Genomic DNA, 14,517 nt, shown 5'->3' with positions numbered 1-14,517 from the left:
AAGCAGGAGACAGGTTAAAAACAGAAGCGCGACCATTTCTTTATTAAATTATACAAAAAGGGAGGGGAGGGGGGCAGCTGTGGGGCTCGGCCCCAACCCCGGCCCCACCCTGGCCTGGCGCTGTCTGAGAAGAGGGGATCTGAGGGAGATCCAGGGGTCAGGCAGGATAGGGATGGGGCAGGACATGAGGCTGGGGGATGCAGAGGTTAGGTGGGAGAGGCTACCAGAGGAAGGATGGGGCTGGTACGGGAGGGAGAAAGAGAGCAATGAGAGAGAGGAGCAATTGGGGGCCAGCTGGAGAGCTCAGATGGAGCAGGTCAGGAGGTGGAACAATGGCAGAGTGAGGGTGGAGGGCGCAGTGTCTGGAGAGGCGGAAATGAGAAGGCTGGGGAGAAAGAAGAGGGTGGCAGCTCTGGTGCAGGACCCAGAGCAGGGAGCCAGGTGAAGAGTGGCTGGACTTGTCTGCCCCCACCCCCACCTCCAGGCCCAGAGAGGCCTCCCAACCCCAGCCTGTTGGCAGGGGCTCACGCCGATGCCCCATTTTCTGTCTTCTGCCGTTTGGGATCCGCTTCATCCTGTGGAGAGGGAGAAAAAGGGGGAGCTGTAAAATGGGAGGGGAGACCTCCCCCTGTCCCGGTCCTGTTCCAGCCCCCGCCCCTGCCGCACAGGGATCTGGGTCCAAATCCAAAGGGCGCCCAGCCTGGCTGCATCCCTGACAGCCCCTCAGGCCCAGCAACCCAGCCCAAACCTCCTCTTCGGCAGCTCTCTTCAGCGCGGGCCCTTCGTCATCCTCTTCTTCTTCTTCCTCATCTGAGGAGCCAGAAATGGGTCATTGGGGAAGGGCAGGAAGCTCCGGCAGAGCCCCTGTGGTCGCCCTCAGCCCTGCTTCAGGTCTTCAAACCCACCCTGACTCTGCTCCTTTGAGCCCGGACTTTGCCAGCCCAGCCTCCCCTGCCCCTCCCCACCTTCTTCTTCCCCTTCATCTTCCTCCTCTCCATCCTCGGCAGTTTCTTCTTCTTCTTCCTCAGCCCCGTTCTCCTCCTCCTGTGGGGACCAGGAGAGGGAGTAGCTTCAGGCTGGCTGCATGCCTTGCCCACCATCACCACCAATGGGACTGGAGACTGGGTGATAAAAGCACTTGGGAGGGGCCTCAGGGTGGGGCAGCAAGGATGAGAGGGCTCAGGGGAACCGCAGGACCCAGCACCCTCAGAAGGAAAGCGGAGGAGGGATGAGATGATTGGGAGAGAAGATGGTAGGGCAGATGTGGTCCTCTCCCCAACCCCTCCACACCTCCACCACTTCTTTCTTTCGCTCTTTCCGGCTTGCCTTCTCCTCCACCTTCTCCTTCTTCTCCTTCAGGTCCTGCAAGGGAGAAAGAGGTCACCTTTCTCACCACAAATGGCTTGCAGCCCCTAAGTCCCTGCAGCCCCAGTTCTCCCTCTGTAGTGAGCTTAGAGGAGTGTGAACTGAAGAAGGTGGCCACAGCTTAGAGACAGAATAGGGGCCCCAGGGTCCTTACATTAGGGCCATGAAGGGGTTGAAACCAAACACCTCCTTCCCCAAGACCCAAGGTGGGGTGGGAAAGGGATGAAGCAGCAGGAGCGGGCAACCAGGGTAATGATCCCCACCCCCATCAAGTCCTCCCAAACCTCACTGGCTGAAGAGTTCAGCTCAGCAAAGCAAATCCTCTCCATCTGCTTGCAGCCTCAGTGCCCCACCCCCTCCTGTGTCCCTCCGCCTCCCTTGCCTGCCCCCCCACTGCCCGCCCAGCTCTGCCTTTTGTCTACCTCTGGGGCCTTTTCCTGAGGACTCTCTCTCCTGGGCATCCCTCCCAGCTTCCCCTTCAGCTTCTAAGGTCTTTGTTTCTCTCCGTCTGTGTCTCCCTAATCCTCAGGCCCCTACTTGGCCAAACACTACACCTTAGCACATTCCCAGCACCCCTCCCACTTTCTGCCCTCCCCACCCCAAAACAGTTCAAGTAGTTTTGTCTATCCCTGTCTCCCATGGTGTATGCATGGGTGTAGTGGAAGAGTGGAAGTAGCCATTTCCAGTGGAAATGTAGGTGAAGTAGAAGAGAAAACAAGGAGGGGAAGAGTAGCAGGCGTGGGAGACAAGGAGAGAGCAACAAACAAGGTATGTGACTGGGGTGGGATAGGAATGTTGAAGAGGGAGGGACCTGTCTAGCAGACCCTCCCACCAGCCAGCCCCTCTCCTTCACCCCAAGATCCTAGCAGGCACAGGTTGACGTCCTGTGCCGAGATGGCACACGTGAGTCCCTTCTGGACACTACACTAGCCTCCCAATTCAGATTCCAGTGCTCTCCCCACCCACTCCTCGGCAGACACAGTGTAACACGGTAGGTGTCCTTGTGTGATCTGATCTGGTGTTGGTGTGCCACGCTGTGTATCTGATTCCATGTGAATGGAAGTCTCCTGTGTGAGATCACCCTGGGAGGGGGGTCCTTTCTGGAACAGGACAGGGGATAGGAGAGGAGCCTGGTGCAGAACGGCTGCCCTAGGGGGCACTCAATTCCCTTCTCCCTTTAAGGGTAGCTCAGAACTCTTCACTCTCACTCCAGAGAGGGTGCCCTTCCACCCCACCGTGCGGTCTTCATTTCTGTGCCACAAGGTCAGTATGGCATTTCCACTAGCTAGTGGGCTCGTCCCTAAGTCCTGGGCCAGGAGAGCAAGGAGCTGGTCAGCTTCTCTCTGGGGGCCCCAGCACCAAAAGTCTGTATGGCCCTGGCCTGACTTTCCCATCTGGGCTGATGGAGGGAGGGAGTGAGAATACCAGAGACCAAAGTTCAAGGGGCCGGGCCCTCTCCTCCCCTGTTCTGTCCTTCGGGTCACTGTCCTTCCATGATCCCTTTTCCAGGAGAATATGTGACCTGGGCCCTAGGTCTTCTGCTAAGCGGCCCTCTGGCCTCATTTACTCAACACAGGCACACACACCGACACCGGCCGACAGCGATGCACAGACACAGTTAGAGAGGAGAACCCACGCGATGGGAGACACATGGCCCAGCGTTGGGCCATTCTGGTACACACTCTTGAGACAGCACGGGAGCACAGCGGAACCACTCAGCACTCACAAAGCGACAACATGGCTCCAGAACATCTACGTCTCCACATGCACACATGTAACTGACACGGGCAGTCCCACACACTCGCTGGATTTCAGACATACAAAGACACCTACTCAGTGAAGTCACATGCCACCGCACAGCCCGCCAGAAGGCCACATGGGCGCACCTTGGCAGATCGCACACAGCCCCTCTCCCACCGCCGTTAATCCCATTGGCTCCCCCCGTTTCACTTCGCGGGCCTCCGGGAGACCTGTGTGACGGCCCCTCAGCAACCACCGCGCCCCCCCCCCCCCCCGCCATACACATACACACACAAGATAGGGCTCCCAGCCCCCAAACCCCGGCCGCGTTAATTTCCCAGAGCGACACTCCGCAGGTTCCCTGGGGAAATTAGAGGAAGGCTGGAAGAGAGGCAAGGGCGAACGGATGGGGCCGGGGAAGGGAGCTGATGAGGGCGAGGACAGCTCGACGCAATGCCATGCAATGCCCAGCCTCGGCTTTTTGGAAGGCTAGTCCTGCCCCGCTTCTAATTTTTAGGAATTCGAGATTCTTTCAGCGTGTACGTGGGAAGGGGACGATGAAGAGAAAAGAAAGCTGAAAGCCAGCTGAGGGGAGGGAACGAGAAAACAGAGGCGGCCGCCGTCCGGGGAAAGAAGCGAGCGACGGTCGGGCCGCGGGGAGGGGCCGGGAGAAGCAGCCTCCAGGGAGAGTCCTGTTTACACTTGAGGATCTCAAACCGCTTAGCGAAGAAAGGTGAGGTCAGGTTGTAAGGAAAGACGGGGCAGCGGGGCGCAGGGAGGGGGCGCGGCAAAGTGAGACTCGGGGCGTTCGGACGGGAAGCCGTACGGGATCCGGTCAGCGAGGTGGGGCCGAAGAGGGGTGGGGACGGCTGCGGGGGCCGGCGCGACCGGAGCGGCGAGGCCGGGCGCCGTGGTTTGCGCAGGGCAGCTAGAGGGCGCTGGCGCTAGCCGCGCGGAGCCGGGAAAGGAGCTCCGGGCCGGGGAGCGGTGGGAGGGCGCAGTGGGGTCCGCCAGGACCCGGGCGCGAGGGCCGCGCGGGGCCGTCGGGGGCGGCCTGGGGCGGAGGACCGCGCCGGGCCCCAGGGCTGCGCGAGGTCCGGGCCGCCGCCGCCCCCGCCCGTACCTTGGCGCTCAACTCGGCCGCTGCCTCCACGCTTTTCTCCGACATGGTGCCGGGGCCGGGGCCGGGGCTGGCGGGGAGCCGGGGTCCCGGGGCCGAGACGGAGGGGCCCTGGACGGCGGAGGGTGGCCGCGGCCGGAACCTGGCGCGGTGGCGGCGGCGGCGGCGACAGCGGCAGCGGCGGCCGCTCGGCAAGCTGGGTCTCTGGAAGAGGCGGCAGAGGCGCGCGGGGTGGGGCGGGGGTGGGTCTGGAGCGGAGACCCGCAGGGCTGCGGCCGTCCGGAGGGCGGGCGGAAGGGCGGTGCAGGCGGTGGCCGGCGCGCTCGGCCGCGGTAGCTCAGTCCCGGGCTCGCCGCCCCCGCACCAGCAGAGCTGCCGCCGACCAGCCGCTGCCGCCCCCGGGAAGGGAACCCGCTTATAAGGCGGCGCTGCCCGACGGGAGGGGCTTCCCAGGGGTGGGGCAGGCGGGAGCGGGGAGGAGAGGAGAGGGGAGGAGGATGAAAGAGGAGGTTGGAGAGGTGGGGATAGGAGGATGAAAGCGAGGGGAGGGAGAGCTAGAGAGTCGGGAGGGAGGACGAGACCAGGAGGGGGAAATGGAGAGACTGACGGCCGCGGAGAAAGAGTGGGGCGAGGAGGTGGGAAGGGGTGGGGTTCCTGCGGGGAGGCACCTTTCCAAATCCCAACCTACTGCCTGCGAATGTGGAGTCTGGCTTTTGGGGGCGGACTGGAGAGGTGGCCAGAATCCTACTGACCCCAAAAAAAGCTCTGGGATTTTGCCAAGGGGTGGGGTGAGGGGAGCAGATGGGAAGATAGGGCAGGTATTTGAGAAACCAAAAGCTTAAAGAAGAGGAAGAGGGTTCGGGCGCTCCTTCCACACCACGCCGGATTTCCCCCTCTCATCCTCCATCCACATTCTCTGGATGGCCTTGAGGAGGGATGGGAGGGCAGACAGGGCGGCCCAGCCTTCTCTCCCGCCAGATTGACACTTGTGACCCTTGCCGGGTGCCTCCCTTCCTGGCCCCGTGCTGTGAGCCGGGGGGAGTCAGGCCCCCTGGTCTCCTTTGCTCTCTTCCAGCTCTTCTCCATCTTCTACCTCTCTTATTCGCCCGTCTCACCTCACTTTTATTCGCCTGGTCCTTCTATTTCTCTTCATCTGTCCTCAGTCATCTGTACCCAGACCCCTCCCTCACAACCAATTATAACTCGAATCGCTCCCATTCTTCTCTCACCTCTTCTCCACTCCTCACTGACCCTCTTCTGCCCTTCCACCTCTGGTCTCTCCCTATCTTTCCCAGACAACCTGCTCTTGTCTTATCTGAGTCAGGCACCTGGCCCTCTATTCTTGGCTGGCTTTCCTCAACTCCTCTTTCTGTCCTCATTTTTTACATTTTCCATCCTTTAGCTTTTCTCATTCCTCTGCTGCCATCTTCCCTAGCCTTTCTGGGTTATATTTGCCTCCTTTGCAAATATAATACAGGTCCAGGTCTGGGGTTCCAGCCCCACCCTATTCCAGACATCCTCAGCTCCTCGCCCTCAATCTCGGTATCTTTGAGTCATTTTGAAAAGCTTGGGATTTCAGAAGGGAACAGGGGCTGGGTTGTGTATTAAAGGTCAGGAAGGTGGACGGGGTGGAAGGCTGGGGTTTGGAAAAAGACCTTTGGTGTGCGTGCACTCTCATATTTGTCTGTCATTATCATTATTCTTCATCTTATTATTTTCATTTTATTAATAAAAACCACGTTGATGATCATTATCATTATTTTGTGTTTGAGTGCTTAAATACACCATCTTTTGGTCCCTTGATGTACACGCCTCCCAGTTTCTCTTTCTGACTTTTCTATCAATATTTCAGTCTCAGTCTCCTCAAAAATCTTGGGGCCCCACCCAGGATTTTTCCTTGCCGGACTCTGTCCATCTTTTCTGAGATATTTCCATGTCCCTCTCTCAATCTGTTTCTCTGACTCACTGGCTGGTGTCTTCAGCCGTCTCTCACCGTCTCCATCTCTGTACTCCTCTTGCTTCATTTATCTCCCTCTCCCCGATCCTTTGCTACTCCCCCCCCCCCGCCACCAACCCAGTCTCCCAGTCTCGCTCCCTCCCCATCAGGCTCTTTCCTCTCCCTCCCGCCTTCCTTTTTCCTTTCCTCTTCCCTCCACTCCACCTCCCAGCCCCGCCTGCTGTCTCGGACACCCTGCTGGGCTCTTACCCTGTTGCCCTGGTAACCGCCCCCCACTCCGGTCACCTCCACTCCCCTCCCCCCTCCAATCACCGCCACCAACAACCTCCATCCACCTTCCTCCTATTTTTCCTGATAGCCAATAGAAACCCTGTTGCCAGGTGGAATGCTCATTTGAATCAGCCAATCCAGAAGCCTAACTGCTTGCCCTGCCTTATATGGGGATGTGAGGAGGGCCACTCCCCCAATTTCAGCCCCACAGGGGACCAGCCCCTCCAGTGTCCCTTCTCCCCGCCCTAAAGAGAGGCTGGGACACTCCCTCTCACCCTTCCATAAGGGACCTGGCCTCCCACTTCTCTAACTGGGACCACCAGGGTTAGCGTGGGCTGTGGGCCGGACTGTGGGCTGGGCCTCAGGGCTGGGGGTGGGAATGAGGTGTGATTAGGGAAGGGGAGGCGGAGGGAGCCGGGAATTTTGCCCAGGGAGGGGTGTCTGGGAGCAGAGGCAGCTGCAGTGGAAAATTCCAGAGAGATGGAGAGGCAGAGAATGGGAATCTTGCCCCAAAGCCCAAGGGAGTGCCTTGAGAATCTAAGAGCTTGGACACTAGGGTCCGAGGGACCCCAGGGAAAAGATCTAGAAAGCTGGAGGCCTGGATCGAATTCCTTTCCTGCGTGGATGAAGCATCCTTTAGCCTTCTCTCTCTGGTTGGACAACAAACCAGTCTTCTGAAGTCTTGGCTTCATGAGAAAGAAGCTGGAAGTGAGACTTGGGATGAATGTGGAGTGAGTGGGATCTGAAAGCCACCCGACAGTCCTAGGGGTTAGCCTCAGAACCTCTGGGGCCAACGGTGTTAAATGGCCTGTGTTTGCTTTTCTCTATGGAACTATTTCTGAGGCTTTGTGGAGGCTTGCCTATTCCTGGAATTACCTTACTCTACAGTCCAATTGAGAATTTCTCCCACTAGTTGAATGGGGGAAACATGTGCTTCTTACACATTTTCTGAAAGCGGGAAAAAGGTGACCGGTGAGAACAAGGAAGGTCTGAGCTCCCTGGAAACTATGACTTCTGGCCTGACATCCTAGAAATTTACCTTGATACCATGTGTGGGAAGTGTTCAATTCTAGTTATTTCCATCTCATTCTTGGTGAATTCTTCCCCCTCTCCAGCTTCCTAGAATTTTTTCAGTGTGCCTATTTCTCCTATTGGTTAAGGGGTAAGGAAGGCTTAGTTATCATTCAAGGCCTTGGAAGACAGAGACCTGAAAGTTGCGGGGGGCTATCTCCACTCCTCGTTTTACTTTATCCCCATTCCATTCCCAGTGACCTCATTTTCTATCCCCCATTTACCCCATTTTCCTTTGCTTTTTTTTTTTTCAATCTAAAACTTTTCAAAACGAAAGTTAGTGGAGAGTTGAGAGGAGATAGAGTCCTAGAGGAAGACCTAGATTAGCCTGACTTCGATCATGTTTTTTTTGTTGTTTGTTTGTTTGTTTAATTTTATTTTTTTGAGACGAAGTCTCGCTCTTGTCCCCCAGGCTGGAGTGCAATGGCGCGATCTCAGCTCACTGCAACCTCCGCCTCCAAGGTTCAAGCGATTCTCCTGCCTCAGCCTCCCGACTAGCTGGGATTGCAGGTGCCTCCCACCACGCCTGGCTAATTTTTGTATTTTTGGTAGAGACGGGGTTTCACCATGTTGGCCAGGCTGGCCTCGAACTCCTGACCTTGTGATCTGCCCACCTCAGCCTCCCAAAGTGCTGGGATTACAGGCGTGAGCCACCACACCCGGCTGATCATGTTTTTGTATTATTGTTGTTTTGAGACAGAGTCTTGCTCTGTCACCCAGGCTGGAGTGCAGTGGCACAATCTCCACTCACTACAACCTCTGCCTCCTGGGTTCAAGCAATTCTCATGCCTCAGCCTCCCAAGAAGCTGGGATTACAGGCATGTGCCACCACACCTGGATAATTTTGTATTTTTAGTAGAGATGGGGTTTCACTATGTTGGCCAAGGTGGTGTTGAACTCCTGACCTCAGGTGATCTGCCCACCTCGGCCTCCCAAAGTGCTGGGAGTATGGGCATGAGTCATCGCACCCGGCCGGATCATGATTGAGTGTGTTACCTCCACGAGTGTTAAAAATAAGGAGGGATAATCTTCCAAGCAACACTAAGGCACATCCATCACGCGTCCCATCTCCGTGGGTACTCCTTTTCTGCAGTGCCTCCCTGATTCCTCCTGACTTTGCAGACCCGTATCCATTTTTCCCATATGTTGTTCTCAACACCAAATTGCCTTCCTTGGTCTTCCACCCATACTAATCTCTCCCGTGGCATAGTATCTAGCACCACACCAGGGGCAAACAAGAAAGCTCAATAAACCATCTATTTCCTAGCCCAGAGGCACCATTTTGGACTCAATCTCACAGCTCTCTCAACCTTCTTCAAGGAGGCTGGGAAAACACAACATGCTGCCAGGACACTGGCTTCCCTCTGTCTGACTTGAGATCTTCCCAGTAACTACTGATGTCCTGGTTGGAAGTCTCTTTTATGTTTTGAACATCACAACCAAAGTTTCTGTGGCTTTCCTACTTTTCTCCATGAAATTTCTCCCCAGTAAAAAAAGAATGGGTTTCACCTTTGTACCTCTCCTTCAGATTCTGGTTTTTTTTTTTGGGGGGGGGGGGACAGGGTCTCACTCTGTCACCCAGGCTGGAGCACAGTGGCATGATCTCAGCTCACTGCAACCTCTGCCTCCAGGGGCTCAAGTGATCCTCCCACCTCAGCCTCAGTAGCTAGGACTAGAGGCACCCCACCACACCTGGTTAATTTTTTTTATTTTTCGTAGAGATGGGGTTTCACCATGTTGCTCAGACTGGTCTCGAACCCCTGGGCTCAAGCGATCCACCCGCCTCAGCCTCCATTATAGGCGTGAACCACCACATGGGCCCTTCTTCAGAATCTTGATTGGCTTTTTTTATTCCCCCTGCCTTCCTTCGGGACTGCCTTTGCCGTTTTTTTTTTTTTTTTTTTTTTTGAGACAGAGTCTCGCTCTGTCGCCCAGGCTGGAGTGCAGTGGCGCAACCTTGGCTCACTGCAAGCTCCGCCTCCCGGGTTCACGCCATTCTCCTGCCTCAGCCTCCCGAGTAGCTGGGACTACAGGCGCCCGCCACTACGCCCGGCTAATTTTCTGTATTTTTAGTAGAGACGGGGTTTCACCATGTTAGCCAGGATGGTCTTGATCTCCTGACCTTGTGATCTGCCCAGCTCGGCCTCCCAAAGTGCTGGGATTACAGGTGTGAGCCACCGCACCCGGCCCCGCCTTTGCTTTTACACCTAGAATAGTTTGCTATTGCCTGACTCTCTCTGTCCTGCCTTCAATTTCTCCCCCACATTCACTCTTCAACATGTCTTCATGGGCCTTCAACAAAGTCCAGAAGGAAGGCAACATTTATGGGTGCTTTCCAGCTCTGTCCAACAAAACTTTCTGTGATGATAGAAATGTTCTTTATCTGCACTTTCCAATATAGTATCCACTAGTCATGTGTGGTTACTGAACACTTGAAAGTGTGGCTAGTGCAACTGAGGAACTGACTTTTTAAAATTTTAATTAATTTTTTTTTTTTTTTTTGTAGAGACAGAGTCTCACTCTGTCACCCAGGCTGGAGTGCTGGAGTGCAGTGGCATGATCTCAGCTCACTGCAACCTCTGCCTCCCAAGTTCAAGCAATTGTCCTGCCTCAGCCTCCCAGGTAGCTGGGACTAGAGCCACACGCCACCACACCTTGCTAATTTCTTTTGTATTTTAGTAGAGACGGGGTTTCACCATGTTGCCCAGGCTGGTCTCGAACTCCTGAGCTCAGGCAATCAGCCCACCTCGGCCTCCCAAAGTGCTAGGATTACAGGCATGAGCCACCGCGCCCGGCCTTTTAATTAAATTTATTTATTTATTTATTGAGACGGAGTCTCGCTCTATTGGCAGGCTGGAGTGCAGTGGTGCGATCTCGGCTCATTGCAACCTCCACCTCCCGGATTCAAGCAATTCTCCTGCCTCAACCTTCCGAGTAGCTGGGACTACAGGTGCGTGCCACCATGCCTGGCTAATTTTTGTATTTTTAGTAGAGATGGGGTTTCACCATATTGGCCAGGAATGGTCTCGATCTCTTGACCTCGTGATCCGCCCACCTCAGCCTCCCAAAGTGCTGGGATTACAGGCGTGAGCCACCGCTACCGGCCATTAATTAAATTTAAATAGCCACATGTGGCTAGTGGCTATTTTCCCATATGGGACAGCACCACTTTAGACCTTGGCCCTAAACTGCCTCTTTTTCCACCTTTTCAACCTCCATCACCAGTAATCCTTAAGTAGAAAGTCAGGGAGCAACTCTGGCTGCTGTGTTTCAGGTCATCAGGGCCACTGTTGGCATATACGTTACCATAGGTGTGTGTTTGTTCAGAGTGTTCACATTTTCATAGATTAAACAGACTGTGTGGCTGATCCAGGGGACCAGTAAAAATGAAAAAAAAAAAGGCAAGGGAAAATAGGACCAGGAGTAACAGCTAAAGACTTGTTTTGCCCAGAAGACTGAGGAAGGGAGGATTTCATGACCAGGAGGAGACGATGACAGTGTCCACTGAACCCTCCCAGGTGACTTCAATCTCAGAGGTCCTGTTCTCTCTTCACAGACTCCCTAAACTATTCCATGTTGTACTGCAATGCGTTTAAGTCCCACTGCCAACACACACCTCAAACACGCTTTCAACTCTCTGGCACTAGCTTCTCTCCAGAGTTCCAGAGTCATGATTCCAGTTCTGTTCTGTTCAGTTCTCCCCGGATGCAACACAGCTCCTCAAACCTAACTTGTTCCCACTGAAATTCCCTTGGGTTTCCTCTCTCAGTTGATGGGACTGTCCTCCACCCATACATTCGCGCCCAGGGGTCATCCTAGACGCCACCTTTTCTTTCCCTCCCAAGATCTCTCATTCCTTGAGTGCCTCCTCTGCTGTCTAATCCCCGCCCTGCCTCTGCTCAAAGGCTCACTCACTGACTTTAAGCTTAAGCTCCTTAGGGTTTTCAATCATGATTTAAGAATTTTTTTTTTTTACATCTTCAGCACCTATTTCCATACCTGAAATATTGTAGAAGCTCAAAAATGTTTCCCGAAATGCATAAACTGCCTTTCTACCTAAAATATAAACAGACTACTGTAATTTTCCCTACAGGACAAATTCTAGAAGCAAATACGGCCCTTCAAGGTCTGGTTCCTTTTAACCTCTGTAGCCTTACTTCACACCACTACTCCCTCAAAGTTTTGCTTCAGCAATTTTTTTTTTTTTTTTTTTTTTTTTTTTTTTTGAGACGGAGTCTCGCCGTGTCGCCCAGGCTGGAGTGCAATGGCGCCATCTCGGCTCACTGCAACCTCCGCCTTTAGTAGAGACAGGGTTTCACCATGTTAGCCAGGCGGGTCTCGAACTCCTGACATCGTGATCCACCTGTCTCGGCCTCCCAAAGTGCTGAGATTACAGGCGTGCGCCACTATGACCGGCTAATTTTGTATTTTTAGTAGAGATGGGGTTTCTCCATGTTGGCCAGGCTGGTCTTGAACTCCTGACCTCAGGTGATCCACTTGCCTCGGCCTCCCAAAGTGCTGGGATTACAGGCGTGAGCCACCGTGCCCAGCCAGGATGTTTTCTTGCAATAATTAAAGAATAATTTGAAACTCCAGTGCTAATGCCAACAAGTACCATTAGCATATCTACCCAAGACGGTCTAATATCCAATATCTTATATTCAAACTAGGTATGGAAGTCCCTCATTCCTGTTGTCCACATCTCCTCCTACCTTAGGCTAGCTTCAAGAGATGAGTGTCCAGGTCAGTTATCCTGGATAGCCACACATTCAGGAGTTTCCAACCAGTCACCGCTTTAACATATTCTCAAACCACTATGTGTACATTTTCAGTACAGTACTTGGCAGTGTAAGCAATGCCCAGGCCAGAAATCCTGGAAACATTCTTGACTCCTCTCTCTCACACTGCATCCATCCGTCAGCAAATTCTGCTAGCTCTATCTTCAAAATACATCCAGAATACGACCAACCCCTTCTCATTGCCTCTACTGCTTCTAACCTGCTCTAAGCCACCATCAGGTCTCATCTGGATTACGGCTACAGCACGCTAATAGGGCTTTCTGTTTCTGTTGTTGCCCCTCCCCCAACAGTCTGTCCTCCATACAACAGCCAGAGTGATCCTTTCGTAGGTTTTACAAAGGCTTAGAAAGTCCCACGTGAACTGGCTTCCTTCTTCCTCTGTGACCTCGTCTCTCACCACTGCTCTTCCTTCTTTCACACGTGTCTAGGCACATGGCTTCTTGCTGTTCCTTGACCACACTAAGCATGCTTCTGCCTTCCTGCATGCTTCGGGGCCTCTGCGCTTGCTACCCTTTTTTGTTTATTTTTTGAGAGAGTCTCGCTCTGTCACCCCGGCTAGAGTGCAGTGGCATGATCTCAGCTCACTGCAAGCTCCGCCTCCCAGGTTCAAGCGATTTGCCTGCCTCAGCCTCCTGAGTAGCTGAGATTACAGGTGCATGCCACCACACCCAGCTAATTTTTTATTTTTTTAATTTTTTTTTTGTACTTTTTAGTAGAGACAGGGTTTCACTGTGTTCGCCAGGATGGTCTTGATCTCCTGACCTCATGATCCGCCTGCCTCGGCCTCCCAAAGTGCTAGGATTACAGGTGTGAGCCACCATGCCCGGCCTAATTTTTGTATTTTTTTAGCAGAGACAAGGTTTCACCATGTTGGCCAGGCTGGTCTCCAACTCCTGGACTCAAGTGATCCACCCACCTCAGCCTCCCAAAGTGCTGGGATTACAGGCGTGAGCCACTGCACCTGGCCTGCTCTTGCTACTTCTGCCCAGAATGCTCTCATCCCAGCTATTTCTCTCACCTTGTGTCTCTGCTTAAATGTCACTTCATCAGTGAGGTCTTCCCCAGTCACCTACATCAAAAGCAACCACTGCCTGCCTCTCAGCTTGCCTGCCTGTCCCCCACCCCCATTCTACCTTGCTTTATTTTTCTATCATTACTGTATCTCCAGAACCATGAACAGTACTTGACACAGAGTAGGCATTCAGTACATATTTGGCCATATATATATATATATTTTTTTTTTTTTTTTAAGCTGGAAAGCCGACTTCTAAAAAATGCTCTCAAGTCACTTTTCTCTCTCACTGAGTTGGCATCCCCCCGCCCCCCTACCTGGGGCACCTTCGCGCTCCTTTTTATAGATTATCTCCCTCCCCCCACACAAATGCACATCACATCCACACACACTCAGCCCCACCCGCTCATGCCACTCAGGCAAAAAACTCAGTCTCCCCTCATTCCTTCATCACTCCTCCACCCTCCCTCCACTCTAATCTCTAACAGCCCTGGGATTGCTCCAGAGGCATGACCTCACATCTGAAGAGAGGACCCCTTTTCTGGCCCAGCTGTACCCTCTCAAGGACTTCATGACTTTGGCTCCATCAGATAGAACAGTGAACGCAGGAACTTTGTTTCTCTTCCTTGCCAACAATCCTTATCTGCTTTATGATTGAGCCTCGCCCCTGGCAGGGCCTGCTCTCCCTTCTACATCTTACCTATGGGACACTGTTCACCACAGTTCACTGGACAGAAAGGAAAGAAAAAAGAAAAGAAAAGAGAAAAGAAAGAGGAAAGGAAAGAAGGAAGGAAGGAAGGAAGGAAGGAAGGAAGGAAGGAAGGAAGGAAGGAAGGAAGGAAGGAAGGAAAAGAAAGAGAAAGGAAGGGAGGGACGGCGGGCGGGCCAGATGCAGTGGCTCATGCCTGTAATCCCAACACTTTGGGAGGCCAAGGCGGGCAGATCACCTGAAGTCGGGAGTTCTAGACCAGCCTGACCAACATGGAGAAACCCTGTCTCTACTAAAAATACAAAATTAGCCGGGTGTGGAGGCGCATGCCTGTAATTCCAGCTACTCGGGAGGCTGAGGCAGGAGAATCACTTGAACCCAACCTGGGAGGCGGAGGTTGCAGTGCACCGAGATCATGCCATTACACTGCAGCCTGGGCAACAAGAGCAAAACTCTGAAAAAAAAAAAAAAAAA

General features: G+C 53.7%; 2 protein-coding genes across 3 annotated transcripts in view; one reads left to right on the top strand and one right to left on the bottom strand.

Moving 5' to 3' along the window:
- Positions 1-14: 14 nt before the first annotated feature.
- PTMS (parathymosin) lies at positions 15-4,883 on the bottom strand. 2 transcript variants are annotated; one of them, XM_032159450.2, is made up of 5 exons: positions 4,229-4,835; positions 1,291-1,362; positions 966-1,044; positions 749-810; positions 15-575 (listed from the first exon to the last, which is right to left on the bottom strand). In XM_032159450.2, the coding sequence occupies exons 1-5, from the start codon at positions 4,271-4,273 to the stop codon at positions 525-527; spliced, it is 309 nt and encodes a 102-aa protein (XP_032015341.1). In that variant the 5' UTR covers positions 4,274-4,835; the 3' UTR covers positions 15-524. The 2 variants fall into 2 exon arrangements, with proteins under 2 accessions (XP_032015341.1, XP_032015342.1); XM_032159451.2 differs by lacking the exon at positions 15-575 and having other exon boundaries at positions 769-810; positions 966-1,121; positions 4,229-4,883.
- MLF2 (myeloid leukemia factor 2) overlaps positions 3,820-14,517 on the top strand; it is a 19,479-nt gene continuing 8,781 nt past the window's right edge. The window contains exon 1 of the mRNA XM_032159448.2: positions 3,820-3,838. The gene's annotated coding sequence lies outside the window, so the exon portion shown is untranslated. The remainder of the gene's footprint in view (positions 3,839-14,517) is intronic.

Source organism: Hylobates moloch, unplaced genomic scaffold, assembly GCF_009828535.3.
Source record: "Hylobates moloch isolate HMO894 unplaced genomic scaffold, HMol_V3 SCAFFOLD_8, whole genome shotgun sequence".
Taxonomy (NCBI): Eukaryota; Metazoa; Chordata; class Mammalia; order Primates; family Hylobatidae; genus Hylobates; species Hylobates moloch.
Note: the sequence above shows the minus strand (reverse complement) of the source record. Positions and strands in the feature narration are given on the sequence as shown.

Excerpts from the sequence above, each read along its gene's own strand:
- PTMS (XM_032159451.2), bottom strand. The coding sequence starts at position 4,273 with ATGTCGGAGAAAAGCGTGGAGGCAGCGGCCGAGTTGAGCGCCAAG. Across the intron at positions 1,363-4,228 it reads CGGCCGAGTTGAGCGCCAAG|GACCTGAAGGAGAAGAAGGA; the intron begins GTACGGGCGGGG and ends TCTCCCTTGCAG. Across the intron at positions 1,122-1,290 it reads GAAAGAAAGAAGTGGTGGAG|TCTCCAGTCCCATTGGTGGT; the intron begins GTGTGGAGGGGT and ends TTTATCACCCAG.